The sequence below is a fragment of the Colossoma macropomum genome, unplaced genomic scaffold (assembly GCF_904425465.1).
Source record: "Colossoma macropomum unplaced genomic scaffold, Colossoma_macropomum, whole genome shotgun sequence".
NCBI lineage: Eukaryota > Metazoa > Chordata > Actinopteri > Characiformes > Serrasalmidae > Colossoma > Colossoma macropomum.
Window position 1 is genome coordinate 30,545,359 of NW_023494794.1, and position 14,537 is coordinate 30,559,895.

At 42.6% G+C, this 14,537-nt stretch overlaps 2 protein-coding genes across 2 annotated transcripts in view; both read right to left on the minus strand.

Moving 5' to 3' along the window:
- Nucleotides 1-1,247: 1,247 nt before the first annotated feature.
- On the minus strand, nt 1,248-8,031 carry LOC118814620 (zona pellucida sperm-binding protein 3-like). Its single transcript, XM_036580318.1, has 8 exons — nt 7,795-8,031; nt 5,269-5,384; nt 5,100-5,188; nt 3,976-4,153; nt 3,240-3,357; nt 3,017-3,093; nt 2,164-2,264; nt 1,248-1,328 (listed from the first exon to the last, which is right to left on the minus strand). Exons 1-8 carry the CDS (start codon nt 8,029-8,031, stop codon nt 1,282-1,284), a joined length of 963 nt encoding a protein of 320 aa, XP_036436211.1. The 3' UTR covers nt 1,248-1,281.
- A 2,017-nt stretch (nt 8,032-10,048) lies between these two features.
- The window catches only part of LOC118814622 (rho guanine nucleotide exchange factor 15-like), a 26,649-nt gene continuing 22,160 nt past the window's right edge, over nt 10,049-14,537 (minus strand). Inside the window, exons 11-13 of the mRNA XM_036580319.1 lie at nt 11,786-11,868; nt 10,691-10,795; nt 10,049-10,209 (exon numbers count right to left, since the gene is read on the minus strand). Of these exons, the coding sequence (XP_036436212.1) occupies nt 10,049-10,209; nt 10,691-10,795; nt 11,786-11,868 (349 nt within the window). The remainder of the gene's footprint in view (nt 10,210-10,690; nt 10,796-11,785; nt 11,869-14,537) is intronic.

The following is a 14,537-nucleotide window of genomic DNA, read 5'->3' on the forward strand; positions in this document are numbered from 1 at the left end:
TCAGTTCATTCTAGTCTTTAGTCCATACTGTGTTTACTGTGTCTGATTAAACAGATCATCAAAGGATTTAACCTTTGAGTTCAGAGGGAAATTAAATCATTTAACTACATATTACTTACTTCTCTATATCTATATGAACTCATTCACACAGATATTAATCATAAATTAGAATAATTTCCCTTACAGTTATATTTTACAGAAAACACAGAGCCGATCTGCTGTTACTCACCTCAGCTCCTCCTGACGGTTCTGTCCTCGAAACACTTTCACTTTACTCTGTACTGCACTGACTCTGTACTGCCCTCTACAGCTCACCAAGTAGAACAGCACAAACATCTTCAGTCATTCTCTTTGTTTATTCACGCAGAATATGAAAGAATAACTGTCCACTTCATCTCTTTAGGACAGAGTTCAGACTCACTGTTATTCAATGTGTTTTCATTTTGAAAATAAAAAAATCTGATTTACTACTTGATACTTGATTCTACGAGCTGTTTACTGTAATTTGCTAAATTAGAAACTAGACGTCAATAAATTATTATTAAATACACAAACTAGAAGCACAGATCAAATATGTAAATGAGATGAGTGTTTAGGTTATAATAAGGCAGTAGAGGAGTGTGCTGTGGTTGTGCTCTGCTGCCTTATACCACAGTTCTGAAACAAAGAACACAGTCAAGCAAAGAAGCCCTGAATATTATATCAGATGTGCTTTAATATCGACGATTTCTTCCCCCTAAAAAGTAGAGCCCTTACAGGTAAAGTTAGTTTAGTACTGGACATTCAACTTCCTCACCTTGATTTGTAGAATATACATCCTAAAATGACCAAACCTGGATTTTCTCACTCCGAAAGACTAAAGAGATTAAAAAGTTCCTGTTAATCTGGCTCTTCTAGACCCAACCTGTAAGTCATGGTGCGCAGGTCTGCGGGAGCTTCGACTGTTTAAAAATAAAACTACTTTCACTGCTTCGCTGCCTCCTCTTTCAGTGGATTTCTCTTTTGTCTTCCTGAAATAATATATGCATTTTATCAGCTCCTTATTAAACCTCAGTCTATATTTTAGGGGGTTCATTCCAAAACCTGTAATTCATTTATAACAATTTGAATGTGTCCAGTTTTTGAATAGTATGATAGACAAAAAGCGCCCAATGATGATAAAGAGTGACAAAAAACAAAATAAAATTGACTCATTATTCACTGTTGATGTACTGAAGTAGACATTCTCATTTGGAAACACAAATCCACCAAAAAGGCACTTTAATGGATTAGTGGGACAGTTTACTGTAGAATAATTACTGGACCAACAGTGACCACAGCAGAGCTCTCTGAAAAAGAGAGAGTTAAGAGTTAGTAAAATGTTCAGACACTCCTATTGGAAACTGCACAAATGGACCAAAAAAAAAATAAAAAAAACACAGCTACAGGATCCTAAAAGCAGAATTCTGACGCTTAAATTTTCTGTTCCACCTTAAACGATGCAGCAGTTATGTTCTGTTGCACCATTTAAGGTGGAACAGGAAATTCCAATAAGAAGCTGCCTGCTGATCCTCCTCCTCTCCTCCGTGACGCCATCTTACCAGCTGTCCGAAAACCGGAGGAGTCGAGAAAAGCCGCTTAAAAGGACACGATCGCGTGTTCGCTACCCAGAAAGACTTCTACAGGTTTTAGAGTGTAAATGTTCTGTGTTCTGCATTCTGTCCTTGGTGTAAAATTAAATGCGGCATGGTGGCACAGTGGGTGGCGCTGTCGCCTCACAGCAAGAAGGGTTCTGGGTTCAATTCCCCGGCCGGGTAACCAGGGTTCCTTCTGTGTGGAGTTTGTGTGTTTCCTCAGGGTTCTCCGGTTTCCTCCCACAGTCCAAAGACATGCAGTCAGGCCAGTTGGACATGGTAAACTGCCCCTAGGTGTGAGTGAACGTGTATGTCTGTCTGCCCTGTGATGGACTGGCGACCTGTCCAGGTTGTGTCCTGCCTTCCACACAATGACAGCTGGGATAAATTCCAGCTCCCCCGCAATCCAGAAGGAGAAGTGGCTTAGAAGGTGTGTGTGTGTGTGTGTGTGTGTGTGTGTGTGTGTGTGTGTGTGAGAAATTAAATAAAAAAAAACATGGAAAACCGAACAAATGTAAATCAGCTCTGATTGGACACCGGAGTATTGTACCTGCAGCAGCGCCGCCTTTAAACACTCGGCTGGGCCTCTGATCTTCACACTTAGAGTCACAGCACTCACACTCCGCATGGTTACCATCAACACTGAGCCACCTGCACACACGACAGTTAAAGTCCTAAAGCCAAATAAATGCACAAAAAACACACAGGCTAACAAAATCCCCCCCTGGGTTTAGTTCCAGTTGCTGGGTGGGGTTTGGGGGGTTCTTAGACAAGTACTGACTGCTGGTCTGATCAGGCGTCTCATATGGAGATGAAAACAGTGCATGAGGATTTACATTTAAAATATGAAACACTGAATTCACATCACAATTTAATACAACCCACCTTAAAATGTAATGAAGGCACAGCTTTATTTAATATATATATATATATATATATATATATATATATATATATATATATATATACACACACACATACATACATACATACATACATACATACATACATACACACACTCATGCATATACAAATACATATTATGATACACCTATTAGGCCTATAGCAGTTTATCCCCACCCACTTTTACACTGAAGTTACAAGGAGTGTTTCAGCTGAACTGCTTTCAAAAAGAAAAAAAAATCAGCCTGTTTAATTAGTTTAATAAAGATGATCGTTTTACCACCAAAAAAAAATATATATATTTTAAGTGGAGATCAATAAAAATCAAACATGCAAGAAAAATGTAAATCCTCCTATTATAAATAACGCAAACAATCTAACATACAAATCGTGGTTAAATGTATGATTTTATGATGCATATAATTTCCTTAATCAAGATGTTTATTTGATTTAGGCCGCGTTACTAACGGTGCTGTATGAGACCGTCTCCGAGTTCGTACCTGTCTCCTGTGTAGCTGCAGGCTTTATTCACTGAACTCTGTTCTTCAGCCGCCTTCAGGAGACACGTGATGTAGATCTGCACAGAGACACATTTACACCTCCAATACACACAGATCAGATTATTTAACACCTCAGTTCACCTCAGGTCACTACTGACCCTTTAACCCTCCAGAGAAAAGAAATAAACATAAATGACTGAACCGAACTGCTCACGGTTCTGACCGAGCTCTGGCTGTATCGGTAGAGTTGGTGGGCATCCACCTGCAGCTGCAGTGCGTGGTCCTCCATCCTGGGCAAGAAGCAAACAGTGGGGCCACCTGATCTGTGGTCAACAGAACACCTGGAGGACATTTAAAGCGATAGTTCAGTTATATGTACCCACTTTAACCCAAAAAATAGTTGATCAGCTGAAACATGTTCGGTGTCTGAAGTTTGCTTCTTTAGCTTTAGCACTGGAGCTACAAGGCTAATGTAGCTAACAAGTAATGGAAGGTTATACCCATCAGTTAGCATGGCACTAACTGCATGGGTAAATCACCAGACTCTCCTCTTACGTGTTGGTGAATTTAGTGTCCTATTTGCCAGCTTCTTATTGAAAATTTCTGTTCCACCTTAAATGGGCACCATTTAAGGCCTGAGGCGCCAGAATGTAACTGCTGCACCATTTAAGGTGGAATGCAAAAATCAAGCTTCAACTCGCTCAGTAACCTCAAAGACCCGATTATGTGGTTTCTGACACTGTCTGCAGTTAGCACCATGCTAATCGGTGGGGTATTAGCCTCCATTACCTGTTAGCTACATTATCCTCGTAGCTCCAGTGCTAAAGCTAAAGAAGCAAATTTCACACACCAAACACCTCAAATAATTGGACAACATTTGCAGTAAAAGAGAGGGGGGTAAACTGTGAGAATCAGACTTTTAGCTGAACCATCGCTTTAAAGCTGCTGTAGCGACTGACCCGTGGTTGTGAATGAGGGGGTATGTGGGTACGTGTTCCGTGTCCGGCTCCTGAGTGAACACACAGCTGTCCACATACAGTTTTAAGGGAGAGCGTTCAGCGTTGAGCATCGATGCCCTCAGGTTTAGAACATCATCCAGCTGGAACACGGAGGAGAACCTCTCAGATACCCAGTCATCTGCAGAACAACACACACAATTACAGCTGCACCGGTATTAAGAGCAATTCGTGGCAGATTGAAAGGCAGTGACTACAGCATCTATTGCAGGATTTACATGTTAAAAATGCTGCACTGGTGTCAGAATTGAGTACAATCCACTTTAAAACGTAATAAACGCACAGATGTATACTGCTTTACACTGTGTAGCACTTTAAACAACGTTAAATCAATGCAATGGATCTTTACTTTTCATTTAGGCACGTTTTCTGCATGTTATGGCTGGGCAATATGACAATATCTAATGTTATTGTGATAAATCAAGACAGTACAATATGCTTTTCTGAACATACCATGTATGTTTTCAGTGTTTGTAGACACTGACCAACTGCATGTTTCATTATAAAGAATTCAAAATTAGTCCCATTTAAATGATTTAGTGCAAGATACTAAATGTAGCACTATTGGCTCTTTTTTCTCAGTTTAAACTGATCGGATGTCTGAAAAAATAAATTGTGACATATGTATCATGAAAATTCCTTACAGTATCGCAATATTACATTTTTGCCATATCGCCCAGCTCTACTGCATGTTACTGTTTAAACACAATATCATGGGTTCACTGCTTTTCACTGTTTTGGCTACTGAATAAGAATTTTGATTTTGGTGCATATTCTGCTTGTCACACTTCATGTTTTTCTGCTATAGGGACTGCTTTTTAATCTGAGTCAGAAACTTTACAGGTTTCTTAGCAAAGTAGGTTAGAATTCCTAACATTCAGAGCCGTTCCTCAGTTTATGGAACAGAAGCTGGTCTGGGACGTCGCTGCACTTCTGGTATTTAGGCTGACAACACTTTTCTAATGATTCTAACTCTGAAATTCTGGGCTCAAAGGGTGGAGTTCCCCTTCTGCAAAGTCAAAAGATGATGCAAGAGATGATTTAGAAGACGCCTATCGATCACCCACCGGACATCAGCTGGAGAGAGAACAGCAGGGGGGCGGAGCCTGGCTGACCCGCGGGCTTCAGCTCCTGGTTAGTGCTGACGAAGTGGGTCCTGTGTGGATCAGAGGAACCGATCAGAACCGCGCTGAGGAGCTGCGGTTTCAGGTTCTAAACACACAGAACCAAACTCACCTCTGGTAGCGGCACTGGACGGGGATTGTGGCTGCGGCGGATCTGACGATCCCGAACGGGTTCAGCGCCGGAGAGTAGAACAGAACGTTCTCATACACCACACTGTCACCTTCCACCTGCACACAGGAGAGGAGCATCATGGGAAACACTGAGAATAAAGCTGCTGATTCTCATCACTGTGGTTCTATGTTCTATGTACAGAACCGTAATCATGAAGTCTGTGTTTGTGTGCTTTGCAGTGAAGAACACAGTTAGCTAGCACAGTTCTGTCCTCTCTCCATCATTTTCCTCCTTTATTAACCTCTTATTCTTATATGCTTACAATTTACTGCTGAAAGCTAAAAATCTGAGACGCTCTTTGTATTATTTTATTAAAGTAATGTTTACAGCGCAGATCACTGAAGACACGCTGTCTGTTTATAGTTTATAGCCCAGATTTGTGGAAGAATGGGTCGACTTTCAGTAGATAAAAAAAACTGAGTTCAGCTTTTTATTATAAGCGTTTAAAATTACATAAATAAAACATCTATAATTGGTCTGTTTTGTGTCTGAACCCATTCTGACCCACTTACCCAGAGGAAGTTCCACAGTGTGTGAAAAACCCCAAACTGGAGGGTTTCCTCGAGAGAAAAAGACTGAGAGACACGTACACAGACAGAAATCATCACAGAGACTGTTCCATTAATTAAACAGATCTGGCCCAAGAAAGAGAGCCAGGCCTCAAGTGTGGGGTCACTTTCATTTAGACAAGAAAAAGAAAAGAAAAAAAGATAATCTGTGACCAAACGCAGTCATACTCAAACAACACATCTTTAAGGCTTCTGGGTTTCCATTACCAAAAATATTACAATATGACTATTCATTGCTGAAGTTTATGATGTGTGCATGATGAGAAGCCAACGGGCAAATAAAGTTATTTTTAATATTATTTTCTTTGTCCATAGTTAACATAACACATGAAATCACATGTCAGTGGTCTATTTATTTAATGTTTGAATAATCAAATTAACACATTTGTGTTGTAATAAAGGTTTATTTGTGTGAATGAGATTCAATGAAAATGTATGGCAATCAATAGGAAACCGCACTGGACAGTAGATGGCAGCATAGAGCCAGGAGTCAAATGCTTCAAAACACAACCATTTTCTGGATTTTGGATACTAAATAAAATATATTTGTGTTGTAGTCATGGCGACCCCTGGTTCCTATCACCACCACTGTAAAGTCATCTGAACCATTTCACACCAAACCACTCTGAATCACTGTCTACCCCTCACTGAGTTATGGAGGATTCTACAGAATCAGTGGAGCTCACTGTAGAGTGAGAACAAGAGCTGCATCAGCATAGATAAACATGCCTAGATCTGTCGTTCTTCATCAGAGGCGACATGTTGGAGAGGTCAAGATCCGCTGTTCCCTTGTACTGAGAGACGATGAGTCTCAGGATTAAATCAGCCACAACTTCCTCATTACTCAACCGATTTTCACCAAATCTGTCTAGTTATAATCCTCAGACACAGATTAATCCAGGCTGCTCGGATCTGCTCTCGGTAGCTTTTATTACTTTAATAACTGATCGTGATGATTAGCCGTCCGGACCAGCAGGAGAGTATTCAGTCTGGACCTGACATTAAAAACCGAGTTTAGCGGGAGAAACACAAACAGACACATCAGCAAATCCATCACTGTGTGAATCACTTCTAATCTTAATACACAAAAATAGAATAAACCCCCAAACACAGTAAGAAGGACGAAGATAGTCGGCTTCCTATTCGCCAGCTTCTTGTTTGAGTTTTCCCGTTCCACCTTAAATGGTGCAGTTTCAGGCACTAGAAAGTGAACAGGAAAATTCGAACAAGAATCTGGTGAGGTTGGTGTAAGAAGCTGCTAACATTAATCTATGATGAATATCTACACGGATTAAGGAATGCTGTAATTTACCGCTACAAAGCTTTAACCATCACTGTAAATAAATAACTACTACATAAAGTTAAGATCCTGAATAGACTATTAAATGAAATGAGCTTCATATAAACCAGAGGAAAAACAATCACATCAACAGGTTCTCTGTGCCTCATTAACCACACGGCCACATCTACACAAACACCACACAGACAACACGCATCACACAGACATGAGTGTGGATCACTGCGTTCCCTCCGTTATATAATCCTGTCCCTCTTTCTGAGAGTGATATTCCTGAAATAGTGTAATTTTGGACAGTATCTTTATTAAACTGCCGCTCTGTAATGGTACTGAATGCAGTCGAGCAGCGTTGTTGACCGCACCAAAATGGCGGCGCTGTTGACGTGTCTGGCTGGACCCAACGCGGCGTCAAGGCATGTATACTTATGAACAGCAGCTGCAGACCGAATCTCAGGCGCTTCAGCGGTTAATCTGAAAAGTCTGAGTTCTTTTGTCTTTACAGGCTCCTCAGTAAATCACCAACACACACCAACGGTCCGATTCCCTCTGTTTATCCCTCTGTTTACTCTGTTTATCCCTCTGTTTACTGTGTTTACTGACCCTCAGTGTTGATCCGCACTCGTGCAGCTCCGCGCGCAGCTCCAGCTCGGTCTCGCGCTGCACCGCTAAGCCGCAGCGCTCCGGTTTTCCGCTCCCGAGCCGCACTTCCTCCGCGCGCACGCCGGCTCCGGACCCGAGCGCCTGCGCGCGCACCGACACCACCATCTCGCGCTCCGTGCAGCGCACGCGGACCGGCGGGAGAGCTGCGCCCGCGCGTGCGGAGACCATCATGGTCATCGTCATTAATATCTTCATAAACCCGATAATCATCCTCATCACTGAGCAGCGGAGCCGCCGCGGCCAGTCAGCGCTTTAATAGCCCCTCCGCATTACGCATGCGTACTGGAGCGCAATGTCTTTCCGCCGGAAATCAGAGCGGCTGAAACTGCAACCGGAAAAAACTCAATAATTCATTTATTCATTAATTTATTCATTAATTTGTGAATTACTTGTTTTGTTGTTATTTATTATTTTACAAAATTACATGTTTATTTTAATAATTTATTTGTTTATTTGTTTGTTGGTTTATCTGCAGGCCTGATTCACAGTTGTTGAAATAACAGTATCCCTGCTGGAAAAACTCATACAGACCATTAAGTGCCTGTTGGTTCCTGATGGTTCTGTAATGCGTTTAGTCTTTTTTAATGGGTTGATATCACAGTGTAAAGGATCCTAATGGTTTAACAGGTGACCAGTGGCTGATTCTAAAGGCATCTGATGGTTTCCTAATGGGATCTAAAGGTGTTCTACAGGAAACTAGTGGTCTCTACTGGAAACCATTAAAGAGGAACTCCACCGATTTTGCAAAGCTACTTAATCATTTAATGGTTTAGATGACTCTGTAAATTTCTCTAGAAAGGCGCATTTCACACCAAACCACTCTGAATGATTTTGTTTACATTAAAACTACTACAAATATTAAATAAATAATTCATTTTGCAAAATCAGTTTCCCTTTAGGCCAATTAGAATTAGAATTCCCATTAGAAAGCAAAACCATCAGGTTTCAGTCCTCATGGTTACTAATGGTCCTTTTTCAGCAGGGTGAAGGGTCCGTGTAGGTATCGGTGGGGTCTGTGCTCCATCTGTTCGTTTGGTGTTCAGCACTGCAGTAAATCCAGTATTGCAAAATGAAAAATTGGTCAGTTCTCATTTTTGGTTCTGTTATTGTCAGTGAAAAAAAAAACAAGAAACATCTTCACTTCACAGCTTCACAAACTGACCAGAACATCAAACGACAGCCAAACGAACAGTGAAGTCAGGGGTCGCGCTTCACTGATCCGAATTAGAGGTCAGTAAGTGTGCAGAGCGCAGTTCGGTTACAGAAGCTCAGAAATCAGACGGTCAAGGTTAAAATCATACAAACGTTCTCATTTGGTTTATATGTCCTGTTTTAACAGTATCAGACATGAACTCTGTGTTAGGCTCCTCACAGTCGGGGTTCCCCTAACTGTAAACTCAGCTTCCTGTTTAAATCAGATGGATGTGATGAAGAGCTGCGTTACAGTCAGAGCTGGCTGCTCGTCACAGTGAGGTGTGTGATCATGCTGTGATAATGTGGTTCAGGTGTAGCAGCAGCTTTCAGACACAGCAGAGCGAGAGACTCTTACCTGCAGCACAGATCACACAGTCACAGCATCACACTGAACCAACGCTGATCGCAGGTTTGGGGGAAAATCAGCTGATTTTGATTAAGCATCTCCAATAAACAGCTGTAATACTCTCAGCCTGTCTCTTAGGTTCGTGTTCAAAATCAGGAACGTTAATGTACAGCTGTTTACGTCGCTGCTCATGGTGACTGTCACTCGGACGCGGTTGACCCTTGTGTGGTGTTGGTGTAAGATCACGACTTAATTATCTTGTGATCTTGAGATAACAGGCCAGAAAGTTATAGCCTCAGCTCATGGCCTCTCTGGACTTCCGTAGAAATGTGGACCAATAAAAGAAAACTTCGTCGACGTCTGTAAACAGAGCTGAGCAGAGAACAGCTACGAAGCCAAAGACGTCATACAGGACAGGAGAGAGTTCACAGTGTCGCTGCTGATCAGCCTCTCCTCCATCCTGGATTTCCCTCCGTGTTCTGTCTGTCTGATATCAGACACTGCACCACCGATCAGCAGCTCTGTTTATTTAAATCTTCCTCATTTACATATTCATCTGCATTCATTATTCTCAACATTGTTTTTTCTGTTGTCTTCATTTCAGCGTTTGAAAGGTAATAAAACAGCTCTAATCGTTCTGATTGGCTGGCCGTGTTACACTTCCGCTCTGTGATTGGCCGTCTGTGTTGCCATGGCGATCCTGTACTGCTCCCTTAGGTTTCGGCTTCTCCAGTGTTCACTGGTCACCTCGGTCACCGAGTCCTGAGGGAACCACCCTCTCGCTCGGTCCGACAGTCGCACGCCCTCGCACCAACCTGAGAGAGACAGAGAGACAGAAAGAGAGACAGACCGAGAGACAGACAGAGAGACAGAGACAGAGGGTGTCATGGTACCATTACAGCTGATTACAGCAGGGGTGCCAAAACTTTGTGTCTTGTGTCGTGTATTTTCATATTTTAAAAACTTTAAACATTTGTGAATAATTTTTCAGCCCTCAGTTATTTTGACACAGTCTGATTTGACCCTCTTTGAAAAAGTTTGGACACCTCTGGGTCAGGGTCACTTTGTGGTGGCTCAAATTAAAAATCACAGCCCACAGTTTGGGCAGCGCTGCATTACAGCACATCATGAAAAACCTTAGGTGTAACCTAAGGTGTAGCTAGGCTGTTGCTATGGTATCCCAGGTGGTTGCTAAGGTGGTGTTAGGCTGTTGCTATGGTACCACAGGTGGTTGCTAAGGTGTTGCTAGGTTGTTGCTATGAATGTGCCCATAAAGGCGTGTAGTTTAGTTCTCACCCTCATTAGTTTTGCGGATAACGTTGATGATGTCACAGCACTCTAAGCTGAGCTCGTCCATCTGTTTTGCGCTGTACTGACGGATACACTGGACCTGAGGGCAGTCTGGAACACACACACACACACACACACACACACACACACACACACACACACACACACACAGAGATGATGTATTAATGCTTCTGTTCTAACAGAGTGAATCAGAGGTGTAGCTGGTTAATTGATTAATCGAATAATAGCCCATAGATTAACTGTTAATAGACATGATTAGTTTCCAGTGTGTTCCTGGTGCTGAGCTGCTTTAGGGGGGTCCGTATGGGGGGCTTTTTCTTCAGCTGCAGTTCATTATTCAGGTTCACTGAGTGCTTTATATCGTTCTAACAGAAACGTGAGGAGCAGCTGATCAGCCCAAACCAGAGCTAGTTTATGAGGAGACTGGCCACTTTCTATTTCTCCCATTATATCAGAAACAGGACTGCTACACAGCAGAGGGCGCCAGTGAGGGAGTCCTCAGTGAATGGGAGTAAATACCACTCAACCGCTAAAAACATAAAAAAAGTTTCTAATCACTGAACCAGAACTTTCCTTTAATTTTAGAAAGTAGAAGTTTGTATTTCACTAAAAAAGCAAAGAAAACTCACCTGTATGTTTCCTTTTTATACAGCAAACATTACTGCTACTGAATACTGATTGGTTGGCAAGCGGGGCAGCTCATTGGCTGTTCATGCTCACAGATGTCATGCATGTACATGAGGCGCCGTTTTAAACTCCTATAACTCGAGTTTAAAAGCTCTTAATAAAATAACAGCAGTGTTAAAATGTTTTATGCTGCTCTGTGTTCAGGAAATTAATGTATTCCTTTACATTAAAAATGTTTCAGCATTAATAAACTATGATTTTGCTCAAATGCTCCATATTAACCCTTTCATTTTGGACTCGCTCGGGAGCGCCCTCTAGTGTTTGAGAAACACAGAAGACACTGCAGAGTGGGAGATCTCCTCTTTACAAGTTCTCAGCCCCAACTGTTATCCACTCAGCGCTGATCTACAGCTGCAGTGTCCCCTGCTGGTGCTGAGTGTAACTGCAGCTCACCCCAGTCCTCATACACCTTCTCCTGCTTTTCCTGCTGAGCAGAGACGGAGGGGAACGCGGCCGTCCACCTGTGCAGGTCAGACCTGCAGAGAGAGAAGAAACTCCAGCTGAGACTAGAAGCTGAAAACTGACGAACGAACTTTGGGCTGTTGCTATGGTATCCCAAATTGTTGCTAAGGTTTTGCTAGGCTGTTGCTATGAAATCCAAGGCAGTTGCTAAGGTGTTGACAGGCCGTTGCTGTGCTGTGCCAGGTTGCTATGGTGTTTCTTCATGTGCACATAAAGGCGTGTATTTTAGGTCTCATCTCACTGAAGAACAGTCAGTCTGTTTTGTCTTAGTAACTAAATTATCTCCTAAACTGAAGCTTCAGTTGTTAAGTTGTCTAATTGAGGGCTTTCCACACTGTAAACGCACCACCAAACCACAAGCCCACCACAGTTTTGTGGACCAGTAGGGGGCGCTGGTGGTAGTCGTGGGGGTGATGCCACGATGCAACTGATTAGCTTTTGTTTTGCTGTTGTTGAGGAAATGCTGGAGTAACTAGACGCCTTTATAGGCTCATTTACTATCTTCTGTCTGTCCACACAGTGGATCTGTCACACCAGCACCACCAGAGGAGAGTTTTCAGAGATGAGTTTGAGTCTCGTTTCTTTATTTTTGACTCCAGATAGAAATCAGAGACATTTGTACACAGATATATTTACAATTAAACAAAATTATTTTATGAACAGTTTATTGGTAATAGTTTAACCCAAAACCAAAATACTATTACAATAATATTAACTACATTATTTTTGCCTCCTCGTGGTGGAAGAACCGTCACTTTTCTAAACTAATCCACCCTCGCGTACGTTCCACCACACACCATGCAGTTCTGGGTGTTCCTGATTGGTCAGTAAGGAGAATGTTGTCAGTTTGCCATGTCTTACTCAGTGTTGGCCTTCAGCAGGCGCTCGCAGGTGTTTCCCTGGTGGTTCTCCAGCAGGGTGAGGCAGAAGGCGTGGTCCAGCTGTGGTTCAGAAATGTCTACAGGCTGGACCTGCACCAGGGAGCGGTGGGCATGGTCCAGAACCACAAACCGCTCTGGACTCACGCTGTGGAGAAAGACAAGGAAACAAAGGAGGGAAAAGAGAGAGAAAAAAACAAAGAAGACCTTCAGCGTCTACATCCTTAAACAAACGGTTCTTCATGGGTTCTTCTGTAAAGGCAATGTTATACATACACTCTTAAAAAAGATGGTTCTTCAGACTGATAGAGAATCTGTTCTATATAGCACTATTTAGGCTCGCATACAATAGCAGAACCCGTTTTGGTGCTAAATAGAATCATATACACATTCTCCATCAATCTGAGGAACCATTTCACCATGTAAAGAACCACTGAAGCAAGGAATGGTTCTATATAGAGCTCATGGTTCTATATAGAGCCATTACCCGTACTAGAGATCCTTTGACGAACCATCTTTTTAAGTGTGTAGAACTGTGAACTGTATAAATGGTTCTTTTAGTGGTCAAGTGGATCATCTCTGATAGAAAACTTATAAAATTGGTTCTTTATAGAACCAGAATAGGTTCTGCTATGGTTACAAATCACAGAACCTTTTTTGGTACTAAGTGGAACCATTTTTGCTGAGAGTGAACTGAAAAAGCTCAGTGATGAGGGTGTAAATGTGGTGCAAACACAGCTCTGGCCCCCCGGTGGCTGATCAGTGTCGGTGCACCCACCTCTTCCTGGCGGTGAGGATGAGGAGGTCGTTAAAGAGGAAGACGTAGACGGGGGTGAACCGGAAGCGGCCGAAGAGCGAGCCCACCTTACTGAACTCCTGCAGCTCGCCCTGCTTCTCCAGCCACCGCGTCTTAGACACCAGCGGGATGGCCTGAGTATTATGGGATGGAAGAGATTACAGGTCTTTATACTGCAGGCCATACAGCTTAAGTCTAAAGCTGCAGATCACAGACAGCTGCTGATCTACGTGGAGAACCGATATGAGTTTACTGCAGTTACAGGAACAGGGGAGGAGAACCTGCTGGGGGTTCAGCGCTCAAAGTTTCACACCTTCAGCTTGTCAAACTCCAGGATGTTGGCGATGTGCATCAGCTCCTCCATCTGCTTCATCTGACCAACCTGAGTGTTCGCCTCCTGAATGATCTGAGCAACAAACAAACAGCAGTGTTTATTTCCTGTAACTGAACCAGAGCAGAAGCCTCAGACTGTTTATTTCAGCGTTTAGTTCCAGCAGGACGAGTGACAGAAGGTCAGACAGTAGGTCAGATGTTCTGATCGTATCATAGTGACCAAACATCAGAGCTGTTTTCTGTGCAGCTGCTAACATGACCTCCTCTACACTGAGCTTCACGCTTCAGTTATGATGGAAAGACAATCGATCAATGAATTAGATTTAGGAAGATCAGGTTCTTTAGGAAGATCAGGTTCTTTAGGAAGATCAAGTTCTTTAGGAAGATCAGGTTCTTTAGGAAGATCAGTTCTTTACCTCTGAGACAACAGCCAAAGCTCTGGAGGCCGACGACTCCTCCGCTGAGCCCTCAGCCGTCCGCTTCAGAATACTCTAGAAACAACACAGAACATCTAGAAATAAAATACTCTAAAGACAAAACAGAACACATGAGAAACAAAACGGAACAGTCTAGAACAGTCCAGAACAGTCTAGAACAGTCTGAAACAAATCAGAACACTCTACAGACAAAACAGAACACTGTAGAAAAACATTCTCCAAATCAAGACAACATGGGG

Bases quoted from the DNA above. Each gene is read 5' to 3' on its own strand.
- LOC118814620 (XM_036580318.1), bottom strand. From the start codon at position 8,031: ATGACCATGATGGTCTCCGCACGCGCGGGCGCAGCTCTCCCGCCGGTC. The intron at 5,189-5,268 runs GTGAGTTTGGTT...TGATCCACACAG, and splicing joins GTCCAGTGCCGCTACCAGAG to GACCCACTTCGTCAGCACTA. The intron at 2,265-3,016 runs GTACGAACTCGG...TCGTGTGTGCAG, and splicing joins TGCAGCTACACAGGAGACAG to GTGGCTCAGTGTTGATGGTA.